Here is a 21,137-nt window from a genome sequence, read left to right on the forward strand (position 1 = left end):
GATGACAGAAAAATTAAAATTTTGTATAAGTTACAGTACTGGGAGTTAATAAATCATTTGACCGATTTTATTGCTGATTGATACATGTATATTACGGTCACTCGGCTAAGAAGTTTTCTGCAGATTGTTTTATCTTACGCTACCTCTTACGAGAGCTACAAGACCGATAAGATGATAATTCGAAAATGTTTTATCCAAATAGCAAAACATTCAGGTCAGAAAGTTGGTGTCAATTAGCTGCGATCAAGTTGATGACAATTTGTCGAAAACTTCTGCATTCTTTACTGTTGACTGCAAGTTGTCACCAACTCTGATAGTCACTTCGACTTCAAGTTGATGTCAAACAGAAGTTCCAACTTGTTGCAAATCGACAGCTGTATTTGGATGTCAAAATAATTGTAACAATTAAAGAAGTGCTATCCCGATAGCATGACTCTCTGCCTTAATAACACAGTTTACATAAGCGAAAGTTTGCTTTACAAAAGTTTTTTTGAATTTTTCGTCAAATTCCTGACAACTTTGGATTTTTCCATTTTTCACGACAATTTGTATTTAACTCGCCACTGAATTGGACGTCAATTTACTGCTGGAATTAGAATGCAAATCCACTTCAAAAGGTGACTAGATGAAGGTTGTCGTCAATTTTCAGGCAAATTTTATGTCAATTTATTGTTAATTTGACTTGATAGGTTGTTAAGTATTTTTTTACGGTCAAATTCTCTGACCATTGGTTGCGACCAACTTGATGACAATTCTCAACTTTTGTAACTGTAGACTACAAGCTATGGCTAGCTTTCCTAGAAAATTAGCGACAATTTACTGCCGCAGCCTGTCGCCAACTTTCTGAGAAAATTGAAGGTAACTTTCCGTCAACTGATAAATTACTGAGAAAATCCTTGGCCAACAAAAGGTCTATGGACTCTTCTTTTCAGCCGAAAGACTGTGGAATGTATGAATAATAAGTTAGCAAACAATGAGTTGACACTAATAAGTCGTCATAACATATTGTACGTGATGAGTAGATACAAATTACAAAATTAAATGTAGTTGTGGTAGTTTTTACTTTATTTTATATTGTGTATTATTTAAAACAAATTTTTTCGATCAAGCAAAGAAAAATTGTCAATATTGTACCGTTAAAGAATATTTCGTGTTAATATCCCTGGTAGCGCGAGTTGCTCGTCAGAAAGTTGGTATTCATTAGTTTGCGATCAACTTGACAACTTGTCAACAAATTTAGCTTTTGTAACTTTTAGCTACAGGTTACCGCCAATTTTCTGAGAAAAGCCGCAATTCAAAGGAAGGTTTCTGAGAAAATTGAAGGCAATTTTCCGTCAACTTTAGAATGGCCAACTTTTGCCACCCACTTTCTGAGAAAGTTACCATCAACTTTGGAAATGCCAATTTTTTCGGTCAACTTGGCCACAAGTGTGGCTGTTAGTTTGACACCAGTTTATCGCCAAGTTTGCTATCAGGGATAAATTTCCATTAGTTCATTAAAATATAAGATGGGCCTTCGAGGTGTGCATTTTTAGATTTTCCAAATATTTTTTAAATATAAACATATTTAAGTGTAGCTTATATTCTTTATTCGTTAATATAATGACAGATTATGTGTTACTAACATCCATTTACTTCGTTCAAAGATGACTCCATTACTTTTTCAACATAATCTAGAAACTTATTAATTGGTCGGGGCCCGACAATTGCATGCCTATTAATTTCAAGACATAAACCGTTGGGACCAGAAGGCGGCCAAGTAATCTTTAAAAGCGGATCTGATGTTCCGTTAGGTGTCGGATTGCTTAAAAATAAATATGAAACTAGTTATAGACAATCAATTCTCATTAAAATATGTCATTAAATTCAATACCTATACTTGGCAAAATTAGTCCACATTCTAACTGTCTTGGATCGTTGAATTCCAATATCACTTTGTGGATCGAGTGATTGATTATTTTTCGGTAACCAAAAGATTTGTGCAATGTCGTCGGCATGTGAAGTTCCATTTAAATTAACACCCCATATTCTGTGTAATGATTGATTGTAATCGAATGAATTGCGATAATAATAAACTGGCGTTGATTTCGCAGCCGCTAAAAATCGTTGGGTTCGGTCTATTCCGTAGTTAAAAAGTATATCAGATGATGTCCACGATATTTGATACTGATCACCGATTGGAAGGTTGACATTATTTCCACTGCTATTCTTTAAATTCGTCAAATATTTTATTTCCTCTGTATGTAGCAATTCAGGAAATTTCATTACACTTTTTATTGTTGCATCAATAATTCCTTCGCGAGATACTACATCTGTAATAGAAATATATTTTTTGTATAAGTCGTTTTAAATATAAAATTTCAAAGTCTGTTTAGCCAGTCCACAGAAGCCGATTTCAGACCAATGCCAATTAGCGGGGCATAAATAACGTATTTTCATCATAACTGCACCGAAAGTTTAAGTTCCTGCTCTGTTCGGAGGAAATAACGTCGTTATTTTCTCTCATGAGAAAACAAGTAATAAATGTTAGTGTTTGCACCATTCTTCCCACAAACAGAAGCAGAAATTTAAACTTCCAGGTATAGATCTGCTGAAAAATTGTTTACACACCAAAAAGGAAGGTAGGACATCCCGAGACACGTGTTTAGGTAATTTACACTCGGTCAGAATGTCCTACTTTCCTCCCTCGACGTGTAATATACTGTTATCCTCAAAAATGAAAAATTTCCTTATTTTTGCCCGCTGCATTAGTTTCTAATTTTATTTTAGCTCGTGAAAGTTGCATTTATTTTTTAGAAGGCTCACTCTAACTAACTGATATGACAGTGAATACATTAGTCTCAAATCATTCCATTTCAACTGACTGCAGGCAATGAAATTGGAAGCATTACATTGTCAGACAATATATTTCTTACCCTGATAGCCAGTTTGTCTGATCAGAAAGTTGGTGTACATGAGTTGCGACTAACTTGACGACGAGTTGTCGACAACTTCCAGCTTTTGTAACTGTTGTCTTCAAGTTGACTACGTTTCTTAGCAATCTGCTGTCGCAACCTGTCGTCAACTTTTTGAGAAACTTGTAGGCAACAGTTACAGAAACTGAAAGTTGTCGACAAGTTTCTCGGAAAAGTGCGATCAACTTATGGAAAGGCCAACTTGGCTATCAGGCTAGTTCTTTAAAGTAAGGTGGGAATAGAATAAATTAATTTTCTGAAACTCACTAGTACCAACATATAGCAAGGTTTCAACATTGACAAAACCCAGCATTATAGGCACATGATTGAAATTTCCTGTCTTGAATTTGTTGATCCAACATTCAGTTAATATCGGAGCTGTAGCAATTTTTGGATTCTCAATTGTTGGCATCATATATGGTTCCGGAGAATTCTGTCAACAAAAATTATTTATACCGTCATAATTCTTAAAACGAAATAGGAATATTGAGACAAGGCGGATGACCCAGTCGATTGCATCAGGCATGGAATTACTCACGAAAATTTTCGTTACTGTCGAATGATATTTAATTATAGAAAACTGTTAAAGTCACCTACACAATTTTAGCACCTCATTTTAAGAATTTCGCAACGAAAATGACCTTAATCGATAGGTCTCCATTAGGTCCGTTAAGGACTATCAATTTTTACGTTAGGTCTTCTTTTGTTTATTGTTTAAGTAATTTTTAAAATTGTTAAAGTTCTGCTAAACAGACCGATAGATTCGTTAGCATTAGCCCAGTGGACAACTGACTCGTGATCGACAATGTAGGGATAACCCTGATAGTCACCTTAACCGACCCTAATAACAAGAGTTAATCGAGGAAAAGTTGGTCATTCATTAGTTTCCGACCAACTTGACGACAAGTTATCGACAACTTCAGCTTTTGCAACTTTTGGCTACAAGTTACCGCCAACTTTCTCAGAAAGTTGACGCCAGTATGGAGCCGCAACTGGAATGCAAGTTTCTGAGAAAATTGAAAGGAAACTTACCATCAACTTATGATTTCCAACTTTTGCCACCAACTTTCTCAGAAAGTGACCGTCAACTTTTCGGATTTATAACTTTTTTCACCAACTTTCTCAGAAAATGTCTATCAATTATTGGAGGTACCAACTGTTGGCAGCCAACTTGGTGTCCAGTTGCGGCTGCAAGTTTCTCGTCAGTTTCTCGCCAACTTGGCTATCAGGGGAAGTTAAGTACAAGCTACTGCCGTACTCTGAAGGCAACTTAAAGGAAAAGGTTGGAAATTAAGCAGTTAACTTTAAGTTGACAGTCAATTGTCTGTAACTTGAATTCAAAATTTTCGATCCGGGTTTGTTTTGAGTTCATAAAAACATAAATAATTCTAGCATGTCGCGAAACGATTTGGGTCAATGTATGCAAAAATTTGTGATTATATGCTTACATTAGTTAATGAAGTAGTAGCTAAAACAATATGATCAGCAGTAGCATTATATAATTTTTGTAAAAGAAATGTTGCATTTGTTGTGACTATTCCCATTCGTCTACCGATCGCAAAACTACGAGATACAGCTTCAGGCAAATTAGTAAAACCCCATCTATTCAATGGCGACCCGCTCATGGCGATCACAGATCTGAATAGTCCTTGAAAAAATTAATAGATATGTAAGATTTTGTGCTACTTCTTCTAAGGTATCGGACAGTGGCCATTATTGTTACCTTTTGACTGATCAGAAAGGACGTGGTATAACGTCGATGCAGATCCAGCACTTTGTCCAAAAATAGTAACTTTCTTTGGATCACCACCGAAATTTTTGATATTTTTTTGCACCCATTTGAGCGCTAAATTTTGATCTTTCAGGCCAGCATTTCCGGTGGCATTTGTATGGTTGAGAGACAAGAATCCCAAAGCTCCTAAACGGTAATTCATCGCAACAACTACCACATCTTCTTCGATTAGGAAATCAGATCCATATGTATCTGGGCTGTTGGATCCGCTACTAAAACCTCCACCATAAATCCAAACCATCACTGGTCGCAGTTGGGTGTCATTGGAATCCACCTAAAATATAGAACAATAAATCAGTTTAATCTGCTAACTAAATACATAAATCATTATTACTGATTACTTTTGGTGAATAAACATTAAGATGAAGACAGTCTTCCTTTCCCATAGGGAAACCATCTACGGGATTTTTTTGAGGGCATTTCTCTTTTTCTAATGTTGCCTGATAAATTCCTGTCCAGGCATCAGCTTCTTCCGGAGGCTGTAATAATATCATTTATGTTATTCATTATTCTAGACAAGCGTTGAATACCTTTTTAATGTCACCTGCATTGAAACTACGAGTTCAAATGTCTGTTTAAAATAAACTAATTTTCGTTTAATGGCATTTAGTTGCTTGGAAATTATCAGTTTCGTACTTTAAGTAGAAAACGTTTAGTTTAACTTCTTTAATTAGTTTCTAATTTCATATAAACTTTGTCAGAACTTCGTTAATTAAGAATAAACGTCAGAATAACCCTAAGCTACTATCAAAGACCACGCAAGTTGGCAATGTTGCCTATCGACTGGCTCGAGACATTGGAGTTCTAATTTTTAATGTAGGCAATTATGGAAAATATGGTAGATGAAACTGGATGAAACACAATTTCAGACTTCGTTTAATGCCAACTTTACTCTTACTTTAAATTTAGTTTTCCTTTTCATTCAACATACATGGAAAGAAATGTATGGTAACAGTTACACTATATTATGAAATGGTTCCCATAACGCATGGTAACCGGATTTTTTTAAATGTCGATTATAGTAACGGCACCTATACATATTATGGTAGTCATTACTATAAATATGGTATACTTCCTATATGACATCAGAACGGTTCCTATGGAATTATGGTAATCGTTACTACGTCACTATGGTAATTGTTCCTGTAATCGTATGGTAGTGGCTGCCATAATATTATAGCAATTATTACCATAATGTATGGTGACCATTACCATAATCTTATAGTAATAAACGCCATAGATTATGAAAATGATTACCATAATATATGATAACGTTTACCATGCAGTATCATGGCAGCTATTACCATAACATTATGAAAATATTTCACAGATATTATGGAAATGGTTACTATAATATATAGGGTTTATCCCCATATGCACTTAGGAACCGTTAAAATGTGGCTACAGGAGTTTTTCGTCTTTGCTTATAGGAAGTATTTATATAAGTATGGTAATTATTACAATATTTGCATTACCATGAAATATGGGAACTGTTAACATAATGATGGAAGTTCCCATAGTCATGAAAACTTGTCTCAGAAAGTATGGGCCTATATCCCATAATTCCAAGTAATAATTACCATAACGGTATGGTATGATATTTCATAAACGTACTAGGAAGAGTTACTCAAATTTCTATCCGTGTACTATATTTTGTTACCTTGAATCTTCTGTATCCAATAGGTGGTTTCGCATACGGTATTCCCAAAAAACTCGAGTAACGAATTGATTTTCCAGCAGTATTTAAAATCTTACCCTGAACAAATCCTTTATCAGTCTTGACAACTTCAGTTGAATAATTATCAGTGCAAACCAAAAACTGGATACAATTGAACAAAACCGTAGTTTGAATAAAAAATAATGACACCAATAGCTTCATTGTTAAAAAATTGATGTTCTTGAATGTTCTTTTACAAACAAAAAGTACACAATAATGATATAATATTATAGCAACTTCTATTTATTGATTTTTCGTACTACAAAACTATCATTTTTAAATAACAAAATTAAAATGTTATCAATGACGACTTGATAACAATTAAGTTTAGACAACACGAACAAGTCAATTCATTGAACATTTTATTCCCAACAGTAGTATCATTACGAGTTATTATGAATATGGTTCACGGACAATACAATTATGATCCCAGAAAGTAAATGATGCGGGCATTGTCACCTGTGCTTATCTAGTTGATAATCGATAATCATCGTTATTAAGAATTGACAATCAGTTTAATTATTATTATAAGTTATCTATATATTTACTTTAATAGATAACTTGCCATTTTTAATGACTATATTGTTGAAATACTACCTTCTAGTAATCTTTAATTTTTTTGGTTAGTCTTAACAATGATAGCAGCTTATTAATAATAAAATTGTCATTGCTGGTGCTATTGGATAAATATACAATTATCAAATACTAATTCTCTAAACATGAATAAGTGAACATTCACTAATTTTTACTATTTCATATTTAGAGAGAACATTGTACATCAATATCGATCGTTTGATACACAAATAAAATAGTCATTATTTATAAGCCGATTGATAGAATCGGATGTTCAATTTTGCTTTAGTTTCTTTCTGATTTCGGTTTGTTATACTGCCTAGAAACAAAGTTGCTAGGTTTTGATGTTGTCTAATCATCGAGATGTGTCCTTTCTTTCCATTTCAGTGATGACTCTGACCTCAGACTTTGAAAACACCACGAAGAGCTCTCTCTTATTTGTAGCCGTATTGTAAATGCTGGAAAAAAAATTAACTATTACCATTTTGCAATAGCGAATGATTATCAAATTATTTATGATAATCATTGTCATGCTTTTATGTTAACTATTCGTTTCTTGTGTAATGATATTTACTCTCCAAACATGAATAAGTGAAAATAATTGAATATTTACTAATTCAGAGTGAAATTTCAAAAAATGGTTTGATTGGCAATCCGAATTAGTGAGTATTCACTTATTTTACTTATTCATATTTAGAGAGTACTATTTCTGATAGTTATAGTTACTATCTAAGGTACTGGCGGGTAATAAGGCCTAGTTAAGGAAGATTTTGAATAGAATTGAAAATATTGCATTTAATTTTCGAAGTGTATCATTAATCTTTATTTCAATACATTAGCCATAGAATGTAATGAAGTAATGGTAATTTTTACCATAAACAAACAAAAAATTATACTTTTACAAGAACCATAGGAATAGGCCATATTCTACTACGGTAGGGTAATAAGGCCTACGGGTTAAACAAACTGGAATAGTTTAACTATACTTAATAAAATTGGTATTAGAGATGAATCATCACTTAAATTTAGCAACAATACTTTTTAAGAGTCAGAAGACTAGATTGTTTTTTATAATTTCTTCTGTGCTACGACAGCATATGACGGATGATGAAATATAGAAGACAGAGAACGTGGTATTGGGACTCTATGAATTTGTCGTAAGATCTCTATGAAAGACCCTTCTACTAGAGTAGTCTTTAGCGGAAACTATTATTTTAAATGTCATTTCTGTCACTTAGAGCTAATTACTCGATAGGCCTTATTATCCGTGAGTACCTTAGATTGTAATATTTCTTATATTTGAAAAACTTGTGAATTTCGCTTTTTACAGATCCTATAAGATAGTAATGATTATCATCACGGATAAGAATGCTTGCCATCTTCGAGAAGAGAAGTTAACATTAAAGAATGAGAATCTTTAAAATGTAAGGAAGGAAATAGTTACTTTATGAGATGGGAGAACATATGATGTATCACCACTTTTTTTTCATCGTGTACTGTTATCATTTATTATTGGTCCATATTTACCTGGATGTGTGTCTATGTATTCATTTCTTCAGCAGTTTTAAATTTCCCAGCGGACTATTTCTTTCCAACTCCTACGTCAACATGTCCTAGTGTTCTAATATCATTAATACTCCCTCTTTTCGATAAAAAAAATCATCAGTGGTTTTTTACTTACATTCCTCTTTAGATTTTGAAATGATTTATTCTCTAATGACTGAGTATAATTAAACGTGATCAAAATAGTTAAAATTTTTAAAAGACATTCCAACCAATTCAATTTTTTCTTTCTATCTGTAACTACATATTTTTTTACACTCATCTGACTTTTGTCTGAAAGTTAGTCAATAATCCATACAATTTAATACTTTATTTTTCTATACATTTTAATTTCACATTAATATTAAATTATTTTTATGCATAACGTGATGTTGACTTTTTCTAGTGCTAATATTACTCTATAAAGTTTAAATGAATAGATCACTGCTCCGTGGCTACGGTAAGTAAAAGTATTAATACTGAGTATGATGTTTTAATAGCCTGCATAAAGTAAAAAAATATTCAATTTGCTTATATAATGTAGATTAAAAATATATTATTATCTGACAAGAGATAAATAACGCCATGGTCATCAATGATCAATTCTCTGTCCGTGTAAAAAAAATCGTTTTAAAAAGATTCTAATAAAGTTTGATGTGTAGAATGCTCTTTTAATTACACCAAAATAGGTCAAATTATATACGAGCATATAGAGAATTTATCAAGGAACAATTTGAACTTAATATTACGTCGAATCGTTATTTTATTAGTTTAAAATGAATTATTTTAACTCAAGAAACCTCGAAAACTTCTTTGTAGGTCTCTGATTCTTCCGTAGAGATTCGGCAGTGTATGATGGCTGCCTAAAAAAATTTTACTATTGACTATAAAAGGCGGTAATTTGGTGTAGTTAGCCAGCAAATTAATTGATCGGGCGACTAATTGCAGGATACTTGTCTGCTCACCTGCCAATAAAAAGCCGAAATTGCTTGCAATAGGCCCATTCATGCTTGACCCACCATTAATCTGACTTTAATTCCAGTTACAATGTCCCAAATTTAGAGGTGCTATACATGTCCAAGTTTTTTTTTTTGGAATCTTTTTGGAACAAATTCTTTTTACGCGGGCAGAGAATGTTATTGCATTTTATCCCAAGCCACTAAGTTTTGTAAACTTTATATAATCATTAGTATCGAAACTCATAGTTTTAATGTAAATAGAGCTATCTAAGACGAATAAATTCAAAACCAATTCAGTAGTTAACTATCAATGTAAAATCGAGTTACTATATTGTGTTTATTCCTTGATTTTGTTTCAAATAAAATGTGAAAAGTTATCCTTACTTTAATCTTTTAAGGTATTCAGTGGAAGTGGCCCTGGTGGATCTAATATAACCGTAGACTTACAGTAATATTTCGGTGAAAGTACCAAAACTTACGGTAGATCTGCCGTACAATCATGCAATGGTAGGATTCCACTAAATCACGGTAATATTACGGTATGTGTCCCTAGTAGGGTATTCTACGGTAATATACCGTACTCATACCGTAACATTGAGTCCACCGGGGCCGGTCTATTAAAATTGATTTAATTGGCATTAAAACTTCAAGCTTCAATACAGACATTTTTTTAAAAAATCATTTTTTACTAATAAATGTCTTACAGAAACAAATGTTTGTAGTGATAAAGGAACAAGACCAAGAGCGCGAAGTTCAAATGACTGTAATGACAGTATCATTGGTATTGATACGGTATTCCGTATTCCATACTTGTATTCATTTTCCCAACCACACATCCACAGGTTAATCGTTAATGACTCTGCCTTATTAATAATTTTCAATTCATATTATTATATTTATACAGTAATAGAGCTATTAGCTGCATTTACAAATTATACACAGTAAAAAACTATCTGATTAAGTGAGGGTTAAATTTAACGTAAACGGAGAGTGGTTGATCTTTTACAATGCATTTCGGAAGGAAAGTTTATTTAAACGATTTATCAAGAAATTCCGCTTAAAGAATTGCAAGGATTAAAAATTAGTGGATTGAATGACTGAAATATGAATAAACATCTCAAAAATTAAAATAAATGATATCACACGGAAAAAAAAATATTGCGCTTATCGCTCACCAACGGAGAGCGACAGTTGTATCGTGATTAGTAATCAATTGTTACTTGATTTTCACGATATATATATATATATATATATATATATATATATATATATATATATATCAATATGAATGAAACACTAGATACTTATTATAATGATCCTACGGATTGTGAATATACTTAAATGTATAGTGATCGTCAGTTAACGTATTCATATCATACCAAAACGGATCGTGATTATCGCGACCTACTTCTCAAGCGCCACCACTCATAACAAAATTATTTAATAAAAAATTTACATCAATTACTTACGCATATTCTATTACTTGATTACATTTCTTGATATTAAATGATAATTTTTTATTGCACTTATTAGAATTATTAACAAGTAATCATTAATTCTAACTAAAAATAAAATTGTAATGAAGTTAACGTTAAAAATTCATCTATTTTAACCTCAAATGTTTTTATGATTTCCTCAAATGATTTTATAATTTCGGGATCCACCTGGATCGCGATAATCACGATCCAATAGACCAAGACTTTCCGTATATAACGTATAACCAACCGAGGAGAGTGAATATCACGATACCGTTGAGTGGTGAGCACAATATTTTTTTTTCCGTGTATGTTTAATTCTTGATATTTCGAATTAGAGTTGATGTAGATTGAAATAAAATCCACATCAGCCGATATCACTCTGCTAAAAAAAAACTTCGAAAATCCAATTTTTTACCCCGTATCATTATAATTTATTCGAAATAAATAATTTTAACTTACTGCTGAACTCATTTTATTCCCATACCAGCACCAAAACAATAATTGTATTAAAACTACTGTAATTGCTAAAAATCTTCTCATTAACAGATGGAGACTTTCATTACCCTGAAAACATTGTTTCAAAAAAAAAAAAAAAAAAAAAAAAAAAACAATTAATATAATACTGAAAAAAATTTCTCTTGAAGTTTAGAAGGGATTGAGGTTAGCCTATCGAAACAATTCATTTAGAATTGTATGGAAATCCATAGAAATTGATGTAGGAAAGTATGAATTTATATAGGAATTCATGCAAATCAGCATAGGAAATCATGGACTTATAAAGAAATTTATGTAGCAGAGTATATGGACCTGAATTTCCATATTAGAAGTCCTTATAGAAAACGGTGGGTACCAGGATTTCTATGTAAAAAATTGCATAGAAAATATACATGGATCGTTGCCCTTACTATAGGTTCCTATATAGAAATAAGACCATTCTATCGGAAAATCTCGGTATCTAAATTTTGGTGCAAAAATCCATTTGGAAAGTGCAAGTGTTAAAAAATATCATCGCTAAGCGATTAATCAAAATACCAATGCGGTGAATCACAAAAATTTGTAGAAAGTAAGTAAGTTTCCATGGGAAATAAAGGTAAAAATTCCCATTGGTATCTATGCTAGATTCCTATATGGATTCGGCATGATGTAAATTTCAATAGGCACCCATATGATAGTCTATTTTGGAATCTATGATAGATTTCTTCAGGAAAACATATGGGAATCTATCCGACAACGCCATATGGGAACCCACATAGAATCTAGGCTAGATTCCCATGGATAGGAAAACTTTTTTAGATAGGGTACCACTTACTAGAATGATTTGAAATCCATTCAAACATATTAATATAGTACTGGTCAAAATTTGAACGACCACGCAGAAACTGAAGCAGTCATTGGTTACATTCAAAATATCAATTACTTTCTGGTGGTGTATAACACAGTGTTTAAATCTCCAATCAAAATTATTTTTATCAAACACACTATTTTCTTGCATTTCAAACATAACAAAGTTCTTTATTTGATTGCTCTCATTATTATTATCATCATCAGGAGCATTTTTTATCCGTTCGAATGTTTTTGGATTTTTATTTAATGGCAAGTTGATAACACTTCTAATAGAACTATTGTGACAATGCCTGCAATTTGCTATTAATATATCTAATTGGACAGTTATATATCTCATTAATACAATGACCATCACGTCAACACCGAATAGTGAGTAGTCAACAAGCAAAATAGCATAAGATATTCCAGCATACACTAGGTGATAATAAGGTGTCTCTGATGCATTAAATGGAACAAGAATACGTACTGGAAATTCTCGATTTTTAAAGTCAGCACTAAAAATTCGTGCTAATACTAATGTAAAAACAATTCCAAAGAGTGTCAAAAATTGTCGGTGCTCAAAATGCGATAATTTGGTGATCCATTTCATAACTTCAACGTCTAAAATTTTTAAGTAATGATAAATTAATTATAAATTAACGATTAGCTCTTATTGAACTAGTTTACTGACTTTACTCTCGTCAAACCAATTCTTGAACAGGATATTTTTAAATAAGAACAAAAAGGAATATTTTCAGAATTCATTAAGATAAATGTGAAATCCCAGAACCGAATGTAACACTGACAAAATAACTAATCAAAGATAAGACACTCATACCATTTTATTTTTATAGGAAAAGTGAATGTGAAATAAATTAGACCAATGAAAATTATAACTATTATGAAGATAAAAATTTCGCGAACCGAATAGAACTTTGCAATTTCCCGGGTTAAAATATCTAGCCTCAATCTAGCCTTATCGAACCCAAATAAACCTCAATCTAGCCACACCGAGTAAAAAAAGCCTTAATGAGCCTCAAATGATGTTAAAAAAGCCTCATTGAGCATTGAATGATGCTCAAAGGTCCGTAATAAGCCTCGATGAGCCTCAAATGAACCTAGTTTCGACTATGTAATTTAAATTCGATTCGTATTGTTTGAGGCTCTTTGATCACCATTTTAGACTCATTGAGGTTCTGTGAGCATTATTTGAGGCTCATTAAGGCTTTTTGAACATCATTCAAGGCTCACAATGCTTTTTTTACTCAGTGAGGCTGGATTGAGGCTTACTTGGGTTCGATGAGGTTAGATTGAGGCTAGATATTTTAACCCGGGTTCTCATTAGCTTAATAGTGCTCTCTAAATCTGAAACAGTGTATATACACAACTTTTCAATAGTTTTCACTGTTTCAGATTTAGAATGTTAAAAATTTTTTCCATTTATTATAAACCATTTAATAGGCTCCTTTGTTACAGGCCCCCCCTCACGGGATCTACACGACCCTGCTCTCTAAATCTGAAACAGTGGCTATTCACTGTTTCACAGTTATAAGTATACCAAGTGGTAAACTTATAGCTGTAAAATAGTGCATATACACTGTTTTTCAGTGGTTTTCACTGTTTCAGATTTAGAGAGTGAATTGTTCTAAATTTTGATGGGGTTTGATTAACCAGAACACCTTAAAACTCAAAGGGTAGTATATCATTCAACAAAAAAAAAAAACTTAAGTGGGCTTCGTGCCCGCTCTTGCGAGCACGGTAGTCAGAACTTTCGTCACCTTCTTTGCTCCTGATACTTCGTCGGGTAAATTTTGTATCGCGAGTCGGATAAATTCCCGCAAATTAGGACTATAATTGTTATTATGATGTTCTTATGATTATTGTAATAGTTGTTAATATTATTATTATATTCATCATTATTATTGACGTAAATATTGTCATATTTTTCAGCATTAATAATTTTTGTATCATTTCATTGACGAAGAAATTCCTATATTTGCTTTTTAAACATGAATCAGTGAAAATAAGTACTATATAGTAACTAATTTCGGAAAGTGGTTCGATTGGCACTCAGAATTCGTGAACATTCACTTATTTCACTTATCATGTTTAAAAAGTGATGTTACAAAATTATTTGCTGTACTTTTTGCTATTATTTATTTCCTTAGAAGACATAATTATTTTTATCTGTTCTTTTATCTATATATCAATTAGTTATTGTTCATAATATGTACACATAAAATATTTGTTAAATAAAGGAAGGCAGGTTTTATATTCTCTTTTAAAATCAATCTTTCCTGCAAATTACTACCACTTCTTTTTCCACCCTCGCTTTTCCCGAAGCTCCTCGGCCTCCGGCAAGCTAAATTGCGTGGGGAAAAAATCAGTAAAACTGTACGCAACACCACATTGGAAAAATCACTATTTTTCTCAGAAATTGTATATAGTAATGCTCTGATCAAATTCAAAACTAATTTGGCACGCAAGTTTTCGAATCCTCGGAGATTAAAACGAAGCGTCACTTTTTTCGAGTTCGAAGTGCTCAAAAATACTGCTGTACTTAAAGGTATAGTCAAGCTCGAAAATATTGACTATAATGCTTTCGAGCTGAAGAAGCTCGCCGCTGAGTGTTCCGAGGCTGGCCCGCAGGATCAACTAGTTTTATAATTTTTTTATATAAAAATATCCGGTTAGAAAATTAGTTCTCAGAACGCGAAAGAGTAAAGCCAGTTGACTATAACTCACTTTTTCTCTTCTTAATTATGTCTATTGGTTCATAAATATCGTTTATCAGTTGAATGATCGTTTTATATTCAATGCAACATTTAAATCCCTTCGCTAGTGTTTCGAAACATCCGATCAAGAAACATAAATTATCTGTAATGAGTGATATCTCATTGATGTTAACAATTGCATCGGCTGACATAATCAATGTTAATAACACAACTATGGTGAGATTGAACAAACGAAAAAGCAAATTTAAAATTTTGAAACTTGTAACCGTTGTTTCTACGGGCCAAATTCCATCGAATCTATTATGCGTTTTGAAATAAAAAAAAATAAACAAATTCAATAAATTGAAATTAATAGACTTCTAAAAAATATGTTAAAATAAAAATATAAAATATGATTTAATGTATTTAACTTTATAGTGTTGGTTCACCTCAGTATAGCAGAAACTCTATTTATATTAAGCTTATGATGCATAATGAGATTTTTTTTTTTTATAAACGAATGTAGCAGTTGCTCTTATTATCGACTCTTGTATTTTTTTTCCCTTATTAATTTAAAAAAGTATTCTGTTTCTGAGTATGTTACTTTTAATTTTTTTTAACTTTTTACTCTACAACGTTATTCATGCATACAAGAAAGACATATGTTATTTAGTTAATCGACTTCGTGAATAAGAATAAAATTTTTTTTTCGTAAAGGGTTGTCATTATATCATTATCATCCAATTTATTATACGTAGTTCTGCTTTATAACTAGGAAATCGATTTTCCAATTATAGTCTATAATTTCTTACCGAGAAAATATCATTTGCGTGAATAAAAACTAAGGTTAATGTATTTAAAATAGATTTGCATTGTTCTTATTTGCCGTCGATACGGTGCAAACAAACCCAAGAGGGGTTGAAGCAGTTTTTTCTTCACACCACCACTTCATTATACTTTTTATAGTCGCACAGTTTACATTAACTTTTCTCTGAGAAATGAAGACGCTTTAGCTGTCAGTTTCTGGGTTTAATAGAATAAACCAATGGCTTTTTTTCATTAAGTGTATTTCATTGTTATCACAGAAAGTATACAGTTTGAAAACTTTAAATGCATTTTATACAACCAACGAATGTAAAACAACAATATTAATTTTGGGTAAAATATATTCTAACAGGGTGGCTTGGATTTTCGACTTAGATATCGGGTACATACACTGTAAAAAAATTTTGGACTCGGTGTAGTGTAAATGACTCGGTGTAAAAATTTTGGTGTGAAAATTAAATCAAATATTGTGTTAAATTTAGGCGGTGTGAATTAAAAATTTTTACATTGCCAAATGTTTAATGTGTAATTTATAATAATTTTGAATTAAGAAAAATAATCACAATAATATTCAAATGTTCAAAATATTATTTAATATCTAAAAAATTTAATAAAACTATTGATTAAGTAGTTGAAAATGTTCAAATCCTTTGTTGCTTATTGATTAAAATAAATCACAGCCTCTCCTGCTATAGCGTTTGAGGTGTGAAATTATAATGAGTGACATGGAATGTTGTAAAAATTTTTACACCAAAATTTTTTACTTTTTGCAGCTTTTAACCATTAGATCACTTTACTTTTGTCCTATTTTGAACAAATTTATGAATATTACTATTCTCAATTTCATATTTAAAACCGAGTTGAATTGATTATTGAGTTTGTTATTAAAATCAATGAATTAAATTATATAGTTTTCTCTATTGCTTAAAAGCATCATAAGCGTTTCGAGGCACTTATTACATTTTTTTCTACATCAATATCCCCCAAACAAATTAACCAATTAAGATGACTGAGGCAGCAATCGAAGCGTTTTATTGAGTTCTAGAGCTGATTAGAGTTTGAAATCGATCAAGCGATCTGAAATTTTGAGGAATGTTGACGGCTAACAAACTCTTTCAATTGCCGCAAGAACCATTTTGATCGGTTAATCGGGGTAAAAATAATAACACCGAATTTGTAAAAATTTACAATTTTTTCAGCGGGAAATTAAAAAACGAAAAGGACTACGGTAGAGATTTTTGAAAGGAAACTTCGCTGCATAGTTTTGAAAATTGTGAAAGAAAAAATTAAGTTGTTTCGCCAATTCGTATTCGAGATATCCGTACCACGACCTGTTTTTAAACCACAGACTAATAGACGTCTACAATAAATTTTTTTTATTGAACTTTTTTAAAATATATATTATAAAACTTTTATAAAAATATTATATTCAGTTTCATGTGAGAAAATCGCGTGACCTGGACAAGTTGGTTTAAAAGCACAACCTCTCCACTCCGCGTTCGAGGTCTGCAATTGTGTCTTATGCAAGACTTACAAAATAGTATATAGTATGATATAGATAATTCAAGATGATTAAAAACTAGGCTAGAATTAGCTGCCGAACCGTGAATGAGGGCTGACTCCACTTTTGAAATCGGATATCGTGTTTTATCATATGTTATGTACGCATGTCTCACGCCAATGTTGATAAGTAGGATACTTCGTAAGTATGACACCATATGTAGCCGAATGTGAGTATGATAATCTGCGAATTGAGGTCCTTCATCTGTGGTGTGTAACACTCGATATGTGACATGTTCTCTAAAAAATAATGCAAGTTTATTCCAGATATATTGCTAATGAACAGCTGTACACGGAAAAAAAATTATGGGAACACTTCCTATAATATTATGGAAATCATTCCCATAATATATAGGAACGATTCCTATAAACCATAGGAACGATTCCTATAAACCATAGGAACGATTCCTATAAATCATAGGAACCATTCCTATAATATTATAGGAATGGTTCCCATAATGGTATAGGAACTGTTCCTGTAATATTATGGGAATGGTTCCGATAATGGTATAGGGATGGTTCCTATAATACATAGGAACCGTTCCTATAATAGTATGGGTACAATTCCTATACCATTATGGGAACCATTCCCATAATACATAGGAATACTTCCTATAATTTTCTTTCCGTGTGGTGATGCACTAAGTTCTTGCGAGAAACTTGCGTAATAATTATAACTTTATCTTGTTGGGTTAGCTATGCATAACTAATATTGTTATCTTTCAGAATATGGAGAAACTTTATTTGAAATTACTGGTATTCTTTAATTTTCTAAGAAAATTCAAATTGTTCATTGGTAAATGCTTAACATCGTAAATGAAGGATTAAATGAAGGATTGACAAGACTTATAATCATGTAATCGATAATCTGGAAATAAGCAGCCACTTACCTGATGTCTCCGCCTTAGAAACTTTTTTTAACTTCCTGTTATGATAATTGAAAATTCGAAAATCAAGTTTTCATCAGATCTTGAGGTTTTGACATGTGAAGAAGATATTCTGACCATTTTCATGGTATGTATGTGTGTGGATGTTACATCTATATGAACACGTTTGACCGACGATATCTTTGGAACGAATCAACCAATTTGAACGTACTTGGCAGTAATCGGAAGAGCTTTCAAGAACTTAGAACTGAATTGATTTTAAAGCTGATCGGTCAAGCAGTTTCCAAGTTATTCAAAAAATAAAAATTCAAAAAAATTATTCTTTGTCTTTTTTGTTGCATAACTCAAAATTTGCGCTACCAATTTATTTCAAAATTTAATCAAATTTAAGTGTCAAAAAGCTCTATCAATTACTTTGAAGACCGTGCAAATCAATTAATTCGTTTCAAAGATATTATCGGATAAAAATTACCTTTTTTCAGTGGAATGCATCTTCTTTCAGTCCAACCGTTTTTTGAGCTCACAGAGCCTAAAAATTGACAAATAATAACATTTTCAAGCTAAGAGAGTTCAAAAACAGATGGAAGTTTTGAGGTTGGCCCACAGAGTCAACCGTTTTTCGGTTTTATTTTCTTATACAATAAAAATTTATTTTATTTTGCAACTCGTTACTGTAAGTATGTTATCATAGCTTTGTGACGTTATGGAAGTTTATAAAAACCAATTAACATCTAACAATTAGTCCCCTTAGCTCGCCGGTTCCAGGGTTTCGGTGAGGGTCGCGTAATTCAGGCAATTTCTTATTTATTTTGTTTTAAAATACAAGGTATTTATACGGACGGATTAACAGATAAACAACCAGTATTGTCAATTCAAATATAATTTTATTTATAATATTCGGTAGGCTGGATAAATCATTAATTTTGAATAAATTACAGTTAAACAGAAGCAAACGTTTTTATATAATATTTTAATCTCAGCAAAATTTAACAATTATTCAATTAAATAAACGCAATAATGATTAACTTAAATTATACGGTGTGACGAGACGCGTTTCTTTTCCCAATAAAACTCCACAGTTTACAAATGTACTCGCGAATACGATTCTACAGATACTATTTAACCTCCGCGCCTCCCCAACTAACAACCGGGTGAAGCCCGTGTTGTATAAAAATGTCCGAGACTCGTCTTCTCCAAAAGTGATACGACAAGTTTCAGAGTCTCGTCCTAGATTGTATGGAGAAGGAAATACACTCCTCCACGCACTAATCGGCCTACATTTTCATCAGCAAACGCGACAGGGTATCTATACCTTTCTACAGCCGTTTAATAACGACGTAGTTCAAATATAGAAGAGCCAATACCTGGTTCTTCTATGTGTAGTGTCAGCCTGATCCGATGGTACTCAGGTCGAGAGCTGGATTGACTAAGCGGGGCTGAGATATCGCTTATAAACACTCTAGTACAACTGATCACCTTGGAGAAACTCAGCCAGCGCGGCGTCCACCTAGCGGCGAACTTCGAGCTATTCTTCCCGCTCTAGTGGATATCTTCTCGTGTACTCTCTCTCTCTTTCTCAGCCTAACGCGCTCGTCACGAAAGCAATACTTACAGTGACTTCAATGCATTTAACAAGACTTTGCGGTGAAATTATTGATATAAAAATAAATACTTCTGTCAACATAGAATCGAAATTGTTCAGATGCCTACTAACCAAATCAACAACACAGTTGATATTTCACTGATGTAGATAATCACCGTATAGCATTTAAAGTTAACTTTTTCAAATTAGAAATTATCACCTTAATGTTAGTTACTAATTAAGTTATAATGCATAGAGACGAGTATTTCTTTTATAACTATAAGTAAACTCTCTTAAAATGAATCAGTGAAATTCCATTGATTCAACCAGTGAACTTTTAGTCACTGGTTGAACCAGTGAACTAAAAATATGTAAGCGCGCGGGTACAGCAGCATCCTGTACATGAGTGTATTTAAGTATTTTATTATTTCAATAAGTTATTAATATTTATTTATTATCTTTATGTAATATATCAACTAAGTTTTATATCACAATAATAATTATATGAAAAAATTTTTACAGAGCATGAAAATAAATAACTTTGAGGTTACTTAAATAACTTAAGAGCTAACCTCAATCCAGAATAACATTTTAAAATTAAATGTTAACTGAATAATTTATAATCATAAGTAATTGTTATTAAGACTATTTTAGTTCACTTTGTTTTTAAATAAACGTTTATAATAAATAAAATTAAGTGGAATTCACTGATTCAATGAGTGAGCTAAGCGATCATCTTAGTCCACTGGTTGAATCAGTGAATTTCACAGGTTCATTTTAAGAGAGAAAGTTATTTTTATTATTCACTTTTGTATTTTTTTTCTAGTATTAACTTTATAGCCATTTGTTCCCTTGTCTGTTACTTAATGTTTTTATTACTTTATTTAACAATTTTTTGTATATACACAATAAAAGACATGTAATTTAGCGATACGTTTCTGAAGCAAAAGAATACTATACTTCTGAGTAAAACATTGAAATCATATCTTTTATATAATTTACTATGCACAGTTCTTTTGTACGTTATAAATAATATCCAAAATTACAGTTTACAAGCTTTTACCGAGAAAATATAATTTACGCGAATAAAAGGTAAGGTAAATTTATTTAAAATGGACTTACATTGTTATTACCTGGCGTCAATCCGGCGGAAATTTATTTGAGGGGGTTGAAACAATGTTTTCCTAACACCACTACTTCATTGTATTTCTGACAGTCGTACAGTTTACAT

General features: G+C 32.0%; 2 protein-coding genes across 2 annotated transcripts; both read right to left on the reverse strand.

The window, feature by feature from the left end:
• Nucleotides 1–1,598: 1,598 nt before the first annotated feature.
• LOC103579952 (juvenile hormone esterase-like) lies at nucleotides 1,599–6,845 on the reverse strand. The gene is made up of 7 exons (XM_014439623.1): nucleotides 6,407–6,845; nucleotides 5,088–5,225; nucleotides 4,678–5,020; nucleotides 4,403–4,602; nucleotides 3,222–3,387; nucleotides 1,874–2,312; nucleotides 1,599–1,804 (listed from the first exon to the last, which is right to left on the reverse strand). The coding sequence occupies exons 1-7, from the start codon at nucleotides 6,623–6,625 to the stop codon at nucleotides 1,621–1,623; spliced, it is 1,689 nt and encodes a 562-aa protein (XP_014295109.1). The 5' UTR covers nucleotides 6,626–6,845; the 3' UTR covers nucleotides 1,599–1,620.
• A 2,174-nt stretch (nucleotides 6,846–9,019) lies between these two features.
• On the reverse strand, nucleotides 9,020–15,545 carry LOC103579960 (odorant receptor 13a-like). The gene is made up of 6 exons (XM_008561532.1): nucleotides 15,502–15,545; nucleotides 15,084–15,370; nucleotides 12,325–12,959; nucleotides 11,475–11,579; nucleotides 10,242–10,400; nucleotides 9,020–9,079 (listed from the first exon to the last, which is right to left on the reverse strand). Exons 1-6 carry the CDS (start codon nucleotides 15,543–15,545, stop codon nucleotides 9,020–9,022), a joined length of 1,290 nt encoding a protein of 429 aa, XP_008559754.1.
• Between the last annotated feature and the right edge of the window lie 5,592 nt (nucleotides 15,546–21,137).

Source organism: Microplitis demolitor, chromosome 5 (genome assembly GCF_026212275.2).
Source record: "Microplitis demolitor isolate Queensland-Clemson2020A chromosome 5, iyMicDemo2.1a, whole genome shotgun sequence".
Classification (NCBI taxonomy): domain Eukaryota; kingdom Metazoa; phylum Arthropoda; class Insecta; order Hymenoptera; family Braconidae; genus Microplitis; species Microplitis demolitor.

What these genes read in the sequence shown, in the direction of transcription:
- LOC103579960 (XM_008561532.1), bottom strand. Translation starts at nt 15,545, where the DNA reads ATGCATCATAAGCTTAATATAAATAGAGTTTCTGCTATACTGAG. An exon ending in ATGGATTTCAAATCATTCTA is followed by an intron (nt 11,580 to 12,324) that starts GTAAGTGGTACC and finishes CAATGTTTTCAG; the next exon opens with GGTAATGAAAGTCTCCATCT. An exon ending in CACTACAAACATTTGTTTCT is followed by an intron (nt 9,080 to 10,241) that starts GTAAGACATTTA and finishes TACTTTATGCAG; the next exon opens with GCTATTAAAACATCATACTC.
- LOC103579952 (XM_014439623.1), bottom strand. Translation starts at nt 6,625, where the DNA reads ATGAAGCTATTGGTGTCATTATTTTTTATTCAAACTACGGTTTTGTTC. An exon ending in TTGGATACAGAAGATTCAAG is followed by an intron (nt 5,226 to 6,406) that starts GTAACAAAATAT and finishes ATATTATTACAG; the next exon opens with CCTCCGGAAGAAGCTGATGC. An exon ending in ACTAATTTTGCCAAGTATAG is followed by an intron (nt 1,805 to 1,873) that starts GTATTGAATTTA and finishes TTTATTTTTAAG; the next exon opens with CAATCCGACACCTAACGGAA.